This window comes from Ranitomeya variabilis, chromosome 4 (genome assembly GCF_051348905.1).
Source record: "Ranitomeya variabilis isolate aRanVar5 chromosome 4, aRanVar5.hap1, whole genome shotgun sequence".
Lineage (NCBI taxonomy): Eukaryota > Metazoa > Chordata > Amphibia > Anura > Dendrobatidae > Ranitomeya > Ranitomeya variabilis.
Window position 1 is genome coordinate 644,665,279 of NC_135235.1, and position 14,009 is coordinate 644,679,287.

A 14,009-nucleotide genomic window follows, 5' to 3' on the forward strand; every position below is an offset into this window, starting at 1 on the left:
TGACCGCACATGATGCTCCATACTGTATGACCGCAAATGATGCTCCATACTGTATGACCGCAAATGATGCTCCATACTGTATAATGACCGCACATGATGCTCCAGACTGTATAATGACCGCACATGATGCTCCAGACTGTATAATGACCGCACATGATGCTCCAGACTGTATAATGACCGCACATGATGCTCCAGACTGTATAATGACCGCACATGATGCTCCATACAGTATGGAGCATCATGTGCGGTCATTATACAGTCTGGAGCATCATGTGCGGTCATTATACAGTCTGGAGCATCATGTGCGGTCATTATACAGTCTGGAGCATCATGTGCGGTCATTATACAGTATGGAGCATCATTTGCGGTCATACAGTATGGAGCATCATGTGCGGTCATTATACAGTATGGAGCATCATGTGCGGTCATTATACAGTATGGAGCATCATGTGGGGTCATTATACAGTATGATACTGTATAATGACCCCACATGATGCTCCATACTGTATAATGACCGCACATGATGCTCCATACTGTATAATGACCGCACATGATGCTCCAGACTGTATAATGACCGCACATGATGCTCCATACTGTATAATGACCGCACATGATGCTCCAGACTGTATAATGACCGCACATGATGCTCCAGACTGTATAATGACCGCACATGATGCTCCAGACTGTATAATGACCGCACATGATGCTCCAGACTGTATAATGACCGCACATGATGCTCCAGACTGTATAATGACCGCACATGATGCTCCAGACTGTATAATGACCGCACATGATGCTCCAGACTGTATAATGACCGCACATGATGCTCCAGACTGTATAATGACCGCACATGATGCTCCAGACTGTATAATGACATACAGGCACGCAGCTCACACACAGGCACGCAGCTCACACGCACGCAGCTCACAAACACATGCAGCTTTGACACAAATGCATCACACACGCAGCCATCACACACACACGCAGCCATCACACACACACGCAGCCATCACACACACACACACAGCCATCACACACACACACGCAGCCATCACACACACACAGCCATCACACACACACACACACACACACGCAGCCATCACACACACACACACACACGCAGCCATCACACACACGCAGCCATCACACACACACACGCAGCCATCACACACACACACGCAGCCATCACACACACACACGCAGCCATCACACACACACACGCAGCCATCACACACACACACCCAGCCATCACACACACACACGCAGCCATCACACACACACACGCAGCCATCACACACACACACGCAGCCATCACACACACACACGCAGCCATCACACACACACACGCAGCCATCACACACACACACGCAGCCATCACACACACACACCCAGCCATCACACACACACACGCAGCCATCACACACACACACACGCAGCCATCACACACACACGCAGCCATCACACACACACGCAGCCATCACACACACACACGCAGCCATCACACACACACACGCAGCCATCACACACACACACGCAGCCATCACACACACACAATCTCCTCTGTGATGCAGGGGCGGCTGATGTCCATGTGCAGCTCTCTGCTGAAGTCTTCAGTCTCCTGCTCACAGCTCTGCACTATCCCGGCACCTCCCCCGTCTCTCCTTCTCTGCCGGGATAGCAGCTAAGAGCAGAAGCCGGAGCTCCGTGCACACACAGCCAGAGGTAGTGAATCGCTGACCTTTCTTCTTGATTGCTGCAGGCTCTCTCCTTCAGCGTGGCAGCGCCGCACAGGGGGCGGGAGGGGGGGGGGTGTTGCGCGGGCGGTCAGGAGGCAGCTTTTATAAAAAAAAAAAAAAAAAACAGGCTGGCTCTCTCTACGTCCCGGAAGTGGGCGGGGCTTCACCGGCGGGACCCCGGTGCCAAAGCGGGACTGTCCCGCTGAAATCGGGACGGTTGGGAGGTATGGCAAAGGTAGGAGTTGTGGCCAAAGGCGGAGTCGCCAGGAGTCAGAAGTGCCACGGTAAGTGCATGAGAAGTATGGCCCCTGAAAGGCCAGGGCAAACAGAAAAAAACGTGCGGAAGCCAGCGCTATTCTACTCTAAGGAGAAGAGCAGTGAGCATGAGAGTGACAGAACAGGCATCTTATTGGATTTCAGTGGGACGGCTGAGTGAGCGCTAGCCAGTGCTGGAGGATGTGATCCAGATTGAAACCCCTGGTATTGCTGCAGCAACGAAGGCTCAGGAAGCTGTTGGATGAGGCTGCAGAGAGAGCATGTGGGTAGTGCTGGTAGTCTGCGATTACCGTGTCTACTATTAGAATGACCAAAGTGGGCCAGAAGTGGCCTTAATGATGGTGGAGAATGTGGATGAACAGTGCCGTAATGAGTCCATAAGTGCACTGTGTTCCAAGACCAGTGAGGCTCAAGAGGGGAGAGTGGAGACCTGGGATGCTGATACCCAACAAGGACTGAAGGCAACCAAGTCCTGGGAGGAGGACCCCTCTGCAGGCACGTCAGTGATGGTTAGGCAATAAGCTGGAGCTGCTGGCTTACCTAGGCCCAGAACCAGCACCATCCAAGGTCACCTGGTCTTCCAGTCCCAAGTTGTACTGTACTGGTACCTTTTCCTACCCAGTTAAAAGTGAGAGGGAAGCTGCACATATACATGAATTTTGTATAAGCCAAAATAAAGCCATTGAAGAGAGACAGAAGGCAGAGGAGCTGACAAGAGAGTGATGTGAAGGGCCACATGCAGAAGCATTTGAGGAGTTGTGCTCAGATGGCACGGTCATGAGTTTTGACATCTGTGATTTTGAATTCATCCAGGTGGAAGTAACCAAAGACATGGTGTACCTCAGGCACACCGACATAAAGAGAATATTTACCCCATAGACTCTGCATCCTGTATCCTGGGAGGCCATGCGATTTATGAAGGTGGATGGGCCACACGTCTGGTACGCCGTGGGGGTGAAGCACCCATGCACAGCCAAGAACCTGGAGAACTGGAAGGGAGTTGGAAGAGGAAAAGGCCAGCAGAGGGGACAGGTGGTTTCGTGAAATAAATCAGTGGGTGGAGGAAGGGAGGCAGCGATGCCTGCCTGGGTTGCGACCAGAAGAAGGATGTAACAGGACTTTGCGTTCACCAGAACTCGGAGTGAGTCCGGTACAGCTACCCAGATTGGGCCTCCAGAAGACAGACCTCAGACCGGTGTCGCCAACATGGTGCTGGGAAACATACTGCCATCCAACAGACCACCTGTTCACACTGGTCTGGCTTCGAACGGTGTCACATGCTTCCATGCAATGATGGACAGGAGGCTAGATCTCATGGATGAGCATGTATGTTGTTCTCCCTCAGCAAGCACAGTTTCTCCCAGCCCACAGCCTCAGCCTCTGTGTGCGCCATCTGCAGCACATCCATTTCCCTATCTCTTACTGCACACCATGACATTTTAAATTAGGTATATAATATATGCCTGCAAACGTTTCAGTATTAAGAGAAAATAAAATATGTAACCCTGAAAAGGACTTTTCTTTTAATGGTGCAGCAGCGCTATACAAGTACTGCAATAGTAATATTAAACCCTGCATTTATTCCTGCTCTAAAATAAGCACTAACTCCTATAATGTTTCTCCCTGAACTGCTTCCTGAGGACAGTTTGTTGAGCATCGTGTCACCGGGTCTTATGACTCAATGCAATTGCCCAATCACAGTAATGCCAGTAATCAACATGGATATGACATTACTGTGTATGGCAGGCAATTCCCGCATGTTCGTTGGCTAATAGGCGTGAATCATGCGGGGTGCGTCTTCAGCATGGTGCTGGAGCACCCGCTATACTCGATCAAATAATGTGTACCTGAGTACAGTCACTCATCTTTAGTACCATGTTAATTTATGATACCAACTACTTCTTTTGATTACAGAGGTTCCTGTATGGTCTGATAACAGCTTTGTCTCTGCTTACCATTGTTAAGGATATACTGAAGATTGAACGCTCATGCCATTAATTGTATGTGGGGCTGACATGAAATTACAATTGATCACTGTACTATGCTTTGTGATGTATTCCTGTACTGATGGTGGTTATGGTGCAGGATTTATGTGCTGATGATGATTCTGGTGATGTAATCCTGTGCTGTTACTGGTTTGGATCCTGTACGCATGTACCAATCCATAACTTGTCAGATCTCATGATGCATGGCTATGTTGATGAAGAATTTTCATCTGACAAGGTAAGGATAACCTCATCTGTATTTGTTATGAGCATTAATTAATAAAATTCTTCACTGTAGTGTGCCAAATCCTAACCTTTTTCAATATACGCACTGTAAGGATTTGACTCTGCTTGCCAATACCAGCGGTCATCACGTGACCACTTTATATGTGATTTTTATTCCTACATGCGGTCTCATGCTGACAAGCTACTCTTCCTGATTTTATCAATGTAATCAATGTGCTGCAGTATTTGACTGAATATTGAGAGAATTAGCAATCCTAGCTCGTAGGCACGTGACTAAGTATGAAAATGATATATGAGCGATCAAATGCCTATTTCTCAATTTGCTTAATTTGTATATAGCAGGTGGCGCTAAACTGAATTTTTGCCCCAATTTCAGGAAAACCTAGATTCACTTCTAATATCTCATCAAAAGTTTCCTCTCTGGTTTTGAATTATTTAACTTTTTTTATTTAGGTTCCTACAATATTGTATTGGATCCTATCAGTGGGGATTTTCTATATAAGGGCAGAGACAGACTGCTGTATTTCTTGTGCGAGAATCACATCACACTGCACGGACGGGCCTGGCACCTCTCCTGACCTGAGCAAGACAGTATGATGTATTTCTATGCAGCTGTCAATCTCAGGTCAGGAGAGCTGACAGCCAGTACAAGGTTTACGATGCAGTTCTCGCAGGAGAAATCTGGCAGCCTGTCTCTGCCCTAAGAGAATTTTCCTGACTGACCTATCAAGATGGAGAGGATATTACACTACACCCTAAAGATCCTCTTCCGGAGAGATTTTTATGATGTCTTACTATTGTTTGTGTTAAGTTCCTATAAGGTGTGAGGATGTCACCGTCTGTTTCTCCATGGAGGAGTGGGAGAATTTAGAAAAACACAAAGATCAGAACAGGGACATCATGATGGAGGTTCCCCAGACCGTCACATCACCAGGTAATAGACAGGACTAAATACACACTGCCTATAATTATATGTATGTAAAGAGTGAATACAGTCCTTGTATGTGTTTCCTCCAGTTCTGTCCAGTGAGGGGACCACACCAGAGAGATGTCCCCATCCTCTTCTTCCACAGGACTGTAAACAAGAAGATCCCAATGTTCCTCAGGATCATCAGGTAGATGGAGAGAAGATGTCATGAGATCTCCCCTATTGTAATGCTGTCTCCCCTGCATAGTTCCCCTTCCCCTCCCATGCAGGGACGCCGACATGCTCACTGCCATGGATGCATTGTTACCTTCCCATCTCTCATCGTGCTTCTTGTCTCCTGTGTGGTTGCACTTTCATGCTTTTAAAGGTGCAGCAGGCGCACATCGCAAAATGGCCCCAGCCAATGGCTGGGAGGCATTTATTAAATGAGTACTCATGCAAGATGTCTCCCAGCCAATAGCTGGGAGACCTCTTGTATAAAAGGAACCCTACCAAATAGGGAGGTGCCTAAACAACCCTTATAGTTTATTGCTATGTGTGTTGGTGTGTACAGCTGTATGTTGTCAGGTCCCCATCCTTAGTCTATTATTATTCCCTTTCCCTTATTGTTCCATTAGTACAGTATAGTGTTCTTTATCCTGTGGCCGCTTCCATGGTATCCATATCCTAATCCTGAAACTGCGTTGGCGGTACCTGAACCTGGAGCAAGATCCAAGTTGTCTGTCTTCGAATACTGCTCGGCAGTGACTCCGGTCATATCTCCTCATTCAGCAATCCCGATCACTTGGGATTTGCAGCTGCAGTACCGAAGTCTGCCTGGGAATGGCACCTGGTGACTACCTGTAGCCCAGTCTGTAGAAGGGTGTGAAGGTCTTGTGTTCAGTCTTGTTTTATCCCCCTTTATAATATATTTTATACTTTGTGTAATGAGAATGGTGGAGATGGCAGGATTAGTGCTGATCATAGATGTGTCTTCTCCATCTGTCTGTGACTTTTACAATATTGGTTTCAGGGTGAAAATCGGACCCATATTAATACTACAGAAACATATGTGAGGGGTGATGAGCGGTGTAAAGAGGAGATTCCTACAGATAACCGCACAGGTGAGGAGTAGCCTCTAGCTGCACAGATGTCACAGATTCTTTTGAGTCACTGGATGCTACACTTGTGTTGACTTTTTTTTTTTATTCTTTAGTGTGTGTAACACAAGTTTTGAAAATTATTTTTGTATGTATTTATATTGGTAAAGTTGAAATGCCGTCTTCTTATAACAGGGAAAAAGGGAAAAATAAAAATCCATTATTGACGACCACAAATGTGGTTTCTGCACCCAATCACAGGCCACAGGAGACACTTAAATTACATTTTGTTTTTAGGCAAATAAGTTACCAATTTGTCCCGCCAGCTTATTAAATCTTTGCATTTCCATATGTCAAATTAAACTCTATTAGATTGTTGCATTGAGAGCCAGACAAAATAAAAGTAATGACAATGGGCCAAGAAAATATCTGGCAGCAGCAAAGATACATTGGTTACTGCTGTGGTCAGTGATCAGTGACATGTCATTCCTCCAAGAAGATGACATACAGATATTATCAGGGTGAAATAATGGAGAATCCCATTACAGTGACCTTTTCCATATGTCTTGAGCTTCACCAGTTATTGTTTCCTGATGGATTGACTCATTCTGTTTGACCTTTGATGGAAGATGGAGCTTGGCGTGTAATAATCCAGATTTCACTCCAAAACCTTGAAGCAAACTGTATTTGACTATTAGAGCCAGATGAAAGATGTAGTAAAGGAAAGATGCACTTTAATGTCAGACTTGCAGCTGTTCTGTCGAAAGACCAAGAAGAAGAAAATATTCTGTCCCAAAAAAGTAATCACTTTGCAAATCATTAATAATAATTAATGTTGGGAAAACTAGGACTGACTGGACGATCGTGTTTATTGGACACCATAGAATCTACTGTGATGATGGTATCTGGTGTGATGAGACCGCTCAGAGGTGATAAGTACATGACATTACCCCTCCTTTTACAAAGGGCCACAGGACCAGGACTCACAGGATATAAAGCATGAATTATGCAGCTAGAAACCAAAATTTCTCTTGTCCACAACCTTTTCAGTGAAGTAAATACTGTAGGAAACAATTTATCTTCCTATAAGCAAAGATCTGGTGAATTAGACAATTCTAGAAAGTCAGATAAATGAACCTTGAGTTCAGGATTACTCACTTGTGCCTCTTCCCACCATTGAATGTACTGGTAAAGCGTATGTTATGTCCCCATATAGGATAACGGGTTAGGAGTTCTGCATCATCACTGCTAGATAATTGCTGTGCTCTATAAGTGGCAATCAGAGGATGCTCCCCCTGCTGCTGCTGTTAACCTCTTACATGCTGCTGTCAGTCTCTGATCGTGAAATATACAACATATGATCAAGGGGTAAAGGGGGTGCTGTTCCACGTGCTTATCAACTCCCTTAATTGTGGAGTGCCAATGGATTGCTATGGCCATACTGAAGGCCCCTGTGCTGGCCATGAGTGTACTTTTGTGAAGACCTACCTGCGATTGGTTTTATAGGTGACAGTGATTTTTGCTATATACTGCAATATTGAGGTATTTCGATATAAAGCAAGCAGATGATTTCAGTTTCAAGGTCTCTAAGAACACTAAGAAACACCGGATTACGTACCGGTAATGCTCTTTTATAGAGCCACGACAGCACCCACTGAGAGAGGGGATCCGCCCCTAGGAACAGGAAACCCTACGGAGAGATAAAAGGGGCGGTCCCCCTCGCTCCCACAGTTTGGGTTACAGAGATTGCGAGGAACCGCCCACCAGTATTAGTAGGCAATTCTATATTATCATTTAATCTTATACTACTAATATTTACAAGAACCAATCACCCTTATTTGTGCTCATATGCAAACTAATATATATAAGGGAGGGAAGTGAAGGGGTGCTGTCGTGGCTCTATAAAAGAGCATTACCGGTACGTAATCCGGTGTTTTCTCTTCGCCACGACAGCACCCACTGAGAGACTTTCAGAGATAGTTATCTGGGGGGGATTATCGTGTTAAGAACCGATCTACCGAAACACAGGTCAGTGGAGGCAGATAAATCTAATCTGTAGTGACTATAGAAGGTAGTAGGAGACGACCAGGTTGCGGCCTTACATATGAGTTCTATTGGAACTTCTGCTCGCTCTGCCCAGGATGATGCTATCGCCCGGGTGGAATGTGCCTTTATAGTCTCAGGTGGATCTTCCCCTTTAGACGAATAGGCCAGGTATATCGCCTCCCGAATCCATCGGGATAATGTGCCTTTCGTAACACCAGCTCCTTTCCTCTGACCCTGGAAGGAAACAAAGAGAGCCCTGCTCTTCCTCCAGGCGCTAGTTCTGTCTAGATAGGTTATTACAGCCCTCCTCACATCTAAAGTATGGTATTTTTCTTCTTCCTGATTTGTAGGATTATTATAGAAGGTAGGAAGAAGAATTTCCTGAGACCTATGGAATTTGGTACTCATTTTAGGTAAGTAGGAAGGGTCTGTCTTTAGGACAATCCTATCTGGCAATATTGACATAAATGGAGGATCTACTGATAGCGCCTGTATGTCACTTACCCTTCTTGCCGATACTAAGGCAACAAGAAGAGCTGTTTTGAGGGAGACATGTTTAATGTGAGCAGAATGTAGAGGCTCGAACGGGTGATTTGTTAAGGCTTCAAGGACCAGATTAACATCCCAAGGGGGTGAGTTGGGAATATGGACTGGTTCTGCTCTCTGGCAGGCTGAGATGAATCTGGATATCCATCTATCTCCTGCAACATTGTGACAATACAAAGCCCCTAGCGCTGAAACTTGCACTTTCAAGGTGTTAACTGAAAGGCCTAAATCACATCCTTTTTGGAGAAATTCAAGAATAATAGGGACTGGAATTTCATTTGACAGGGCTGAGGGATAGAGGCTTAAAAATTTTTTCCATACTTTTACATAGATTGATGTAGTGGATCTTTTTCTACTCAGCAATAGGGTATCAATTACTTTATCAGAGAAGCCCCTTAGTTTTAACAGCTGCCTCTCAAATCCCAGGCTGTCAACCGTAGACCCTTCACATGAGGGTGGTTGAAGGGTCCCTGGAAAAGCAGATCTTGATTCTCTGGGAGAATCCATGGATCCGAGATGGACATGGCTCTGAGCAGGGAAAACCATGGTCTCTTTGGCCAGAATGGAGCGATCAATATCACATTCGCTCTGTCCTCTCTTATCTTCCTGATGACTGTTGGAAGAAGAATCATTGGGGGAAAGGCATATGCTTTCTGAAATGTCCATGGAATCTGGAGGGCGTCGAGAACATCGGGGTTGTCTGTTCGAAACATTGAGGAGAATGTTTTTACTTGCCTGTTGTCTCTTGTGGCAAAGAGATCTATGTCGGGTATACCCCATTTTATAGTTATCATACTGAATATCCGACGATTTAACACCCACTCCCCCTGATGGAGGGTATGACGACTGAGAAAGTCTGCTTTTGCGTTGTCTATCCCCCGGATATGTAGTGCTGATAAGGACAGAAGATGATTTTCGGCTATAGTCAAGATGTTTTCGGCTATAGACATGAGAGTGCCTGATCTCGTTCCGCCTTGATGGTTGACGTAAGCCACCGATGTCATGTTGTCTGAGAGCACCCTGGTATGTGTTCCGTGCAGCTGTGGGAGGAATTCACATAGGGCATGATAGATGGCTTTTAGTTCTTTTTTATTGGAGGAGTCGTCTAATTCCGTAACCGACCACAGCCCCTGGACAACCTGGTTCCCCAAGTGTGCCCCCCAACCATGAGGGCTGGCATCCGTAAAAATTATGTTTGAGGGTTTGACCTCCCAGGGAACCCCACTAACTAGATGATCTGGCTGTAGCCACCAGGTTAGGGATTGGACTACATCATTAGAAAGGGAAATCTTACCGTCTAATCGCCCTTGTAATTTTATCTCCTCATGTAAAATTGTATACTGTAAGCACCTCGAGTGGAACTGGGCCCACGGAACCGCTGGGATACATGACGTGAAGGAGCCAAGCAAGGACATGCCTTCCCGGAGGGAAATTATAGGTTTATCTAGTATGGACTGAACTTTATCCCTAATTGTTATCTGTTTAGATTCTGGGAGGAAACACTTTTGACTTACAGAATCTAATATAATTCCCAAAAATACCTGCCGGGTTGTCGGGATCAGTCTAGATTTTTCCCAATTTATTATCCATCCTAAGTTCTGTAAGGATGAGATCATATGACATAGTCTTTGCTGACATTGCGAGGTGGATTTTCCCACTACTAGCAGGTCGTCTAAGTACGGGATTATGAGTGTGTCTTTTAATCTTAGATAAGACATAACCTCTGACATTAGTTTAGTAAATACCCTTGGAGCAATTGATAGTCCAAAGGGCATTGCTGTGTACTGAAAGTGCCGTATACATCCATTTAATATAACCGCTACGCGGAGAAATTGTTGATGCTCTTTAAAGATTGGTAGATGGTAATACGCATCTTTTAAGTCCAGAACCGCCATAAAGCAATAGGGAAACAGGAGTTTTACGGTGGATCGAATGGATTCCATTTTAAAAGTTTGATTTTCTAGGAAGGTGTTCAGTTTTTTAAGATTTATGATGGTTCTGAATGATCCATCAGGTTTTGTGATTAGAAACAGCGGGGAATAGAACCCTTTCCCTTCCTGAAGAAATGGAACCTCCACCAAAACTCCTTTGGATAGCAGATTCATTACTTCTTGCTGTAATGCCTCCTGTTGAGACTGTGACTTTAAGGAAGTCAATAGAAATGAGTCCGAAGGGACTCGGGCAAATTTTAATTTTAAGCCAGAGGTGACGAGATTATTTGCCCAATTGTTCGAAGTTATTTTCCTCCATTGGTCTGAAAAAGAGGATAATCTACCTCCCACAGGTAGATCTGCTCTAACGGGGCTTGTCTTCAGATTTAAAAGGGCGCTTCCCAAAGAATGCACCTCTTTGTTTTGCGTCTCTAGGGGTCCAGCGATCTTGGTTTTTAAAATCTTTTCTTTTATTAAATATGGGCTTCCGGAACGCTTTCCTATAGAATGGAAGGTAATTATTATTAGGGAAGCCCTTCTTTCTTTCCCCCGCTTTAGTTAGAATCTCGTCCAGTTTGGTACCAAACAGGTACTCACCCTGACATGGGAGGCCACATAACTTAGACTTTGTCTGTGGATCGCCTTTCCAGCCCTTAAGCCATAGGGCTCTGCGTGCCGCGTTTGTGAGACCTGCTGATTTGGCTGCCAAACGTATAGAATCGGCCGATGAATCCGCCAAAAAAGCTGTAGCCCCTCTAATTAAGGGTATAGAAGACAGCAGTTTGTCTCTGGAAAGACCACTTTTAAGGCCTTCCTCTAAGTCACTCAGCCAGACCAACATGGACCTAGCGGTGCATGTAGCAGAGATAGATGGTCTGAAGGCTCCCGTACACGACTCCCAGGCTCTTTTTAGTAGTGAGTCGGCTTTACGGTCTAACGGGTCCTGTAATGAGCCTGAATCCTCCACAGGTAGCAAAGATTTTTTAGATGTAGATGCTACCGCAGCGTCCACTTTTGGCGCTTTTGACCATGTCGAGAACTCTTCATCATTGAAGGGATACCGTCTCTTTGAGGATGGAGGTAACCCCCTTTGGCCCTGGCTTTCCCATTCTTTTTTAACTAAAGATTTTATTGCTGCTATCACCGGAAAAGAAGGCCTTTTCTTTTCCGATAAGCCAGCGAACATAATGTCCTGCTGTGTTCTGGGAATTTTAGAATCTTCGATACCCATCGTATTACACACGGACCTGACAAGGTTGTCAATACTATCCGTGGGAAAGCATGTATCCTGTTCCTCGTCCGAGGAAACATATTCGCAGGAGATGTCAGAGTCCGCTTTCTCCCTATCCGAAGATGGGTCAGATATAGGGGATTCATATCCTTTTTTACTTCTAGTATGTGGCTCTTTATCAGAACCTCGCAAGGCTTGTAACTCTTGCCTTATCATGAGCCTGATGTCCTCAGATTTAACTGAGGCTTCCTCCCGCAAGGTAGAAGCAATACATGATTTGCACAATCTCTTTTTATAACTATCCGGGAGAGGCTGGAGACATAATGCACACTGTTTGTGCTTCGTTTTCTCTGTTTTCTTTCCCTAAGTGTATAAAGGGAAAGGGAACACCAGTCAGCTTATGAGGGTAGAAGCACACTTACCCCAGTGAAGCTTTTACGGTACCGATTGACGAGGAGATTTAGGTGGAGAACCGGATTTCTTCCTGGAGGATCCGCTCTGTTTGGAGCGACTGCTGCTGCCCCGTGTACGTGGGGTAGCCGCGGTGTCTTCTATGGAGAGCATCGCAGGGGTCTGAGACGAATCCATTGTGGACACCGGGCGCTTGTGCCGGCGTCCTTTTACATGGGGGCCGCCATCTTCTTCCGGTTGAACCCGGAAGTGCTAACCACTTCCGGGTCGCGGCCATACTGTGTGCACTCGCGCTGTCACCGGCATCAGCGCGGGTGCCGTCCACCTCCTCCTCCGCCCGGAGTTTCAATTCAGGACTCCCGGGTAAATTGTGGAGCTCCACGCCGCCTGAGCGCTCGCCAAAGCGCAGCGCTTACCTCTCCTCGGCGCTAGGTCCCGCAGACTGCCCGGATGGATTCCCATGAGCCAGGAACCCCTGCAGTTGTGGCCTCATGGCGTCTGCCAGCAGAGGGGGGAACTGAGAAGAGGACCCCCGACGCTGCATCCAGCCCTGGAGCCCTTGCCGTCCTCACAGGTAAACTGCGCAAGCGGCATCCAGGCTAGGCATCCTCTTCTCCGTGGATTCCCGTAGGAACAGGAAACCAAACTGTGGGAGCGAGGGGGACCGCCCCTTTTATCTCTCCGTAGGGTTTCCTGTTCCTAGGGGCGGATCCCCTCTCTCAGTGGGTGCTGTCGTGGCGAAGAGAAAATAGTAATTACAATATTTTCTTAAATAAATACACACACACAAAGTTCCTCCATTAAAAGTGAATAAATAATTTTAATAAAAAACAGTCGGTATAGTTGAATCCGTAAAAAAGTCTGATCTATCAAAATATAAAATTAGCTAACTCAATTGGTAAACACCATTAAAAGAAAAAAATTAAAGCCCAGAATTAGACTTTCAGTCTCCACTAGTGAGTGAACATGCTCGTCACTGCTTGTTAGCATCAGTGCACTCGAGAAGCTCGTTACTCGGCGAGTATTTTTGAATGCTCGTGCAAGCTCGAGGTCCCGACCCGCGTGTTTGGCTCTTGTTATACAGCTAAAAGCACAAAAAGAGGATTCAGAGATCCTCCAAAAATGAGAAAAAAAACAGCAAAACAAGGTAGAGATGCTTACCTGCCTAGGCCTCCAAACAAATGCACTATCAGGATGCAGTGGACCCATGTGGTCAAGATGAAAAAAACACAGGTGCAGCATAACCGATGAGGCAGCCACTCACGGCCTACCAAACTAATGGAGGGGGTGGCTGCTTGGCACATTGCTGCACATAAAAAACTTGTATGTGGCGCTGTTCACACAATGGAGATGCACAGCATCCAGGCAGGCCTAGTAGTGACACCCTTCTATTAGATCAGGCGGGCCTGCCCAGCGCTATCCAAATGCACCCCATGTGAACAGACACCACAGTTTACAAGAGAAAAATGGGCCCAACTGCACCCCGAAAAAAAGTGCAAAAAACACATAAAAAAATTATTTTTATGTGAGGTATTAGTTGATATTTTGGCCAAAATAAAGAAGCTCATGACCCACGTCAAGGGTCCCCACGCTC

General features: G+C 45.9%; 1 protein-coding gene across 1 annotated transcript in view; it reads left to right on the top strand.

The window, feature by feature from the left end:
* LOC143767378 (uncharacterized) overlaps positions 1-14,009 on the top strand; it is a 59,837-nt gene that overhangs the window by 21,836 nt on the left and 23,992 nt on the right. The window contains exons 2-4 of the mRNA XM_077255678.1: positions 5,055-5,177; positions 5,261-5,358; positions 6,184-6,274. Coding sequence (XP_077111793.1) covers positions 5,093-5,177; positions 5,261-5,358; positions 6,184-6,274 — 274 coding nt within the window. The 5' untranslated portion in view covers positions 5,055-5,092. The remainder of the gene's footprint in view (positions 1-5,054; positions 5,178-5,260; positions 5,359-6,183; positions 6,275-14,009) is intronic.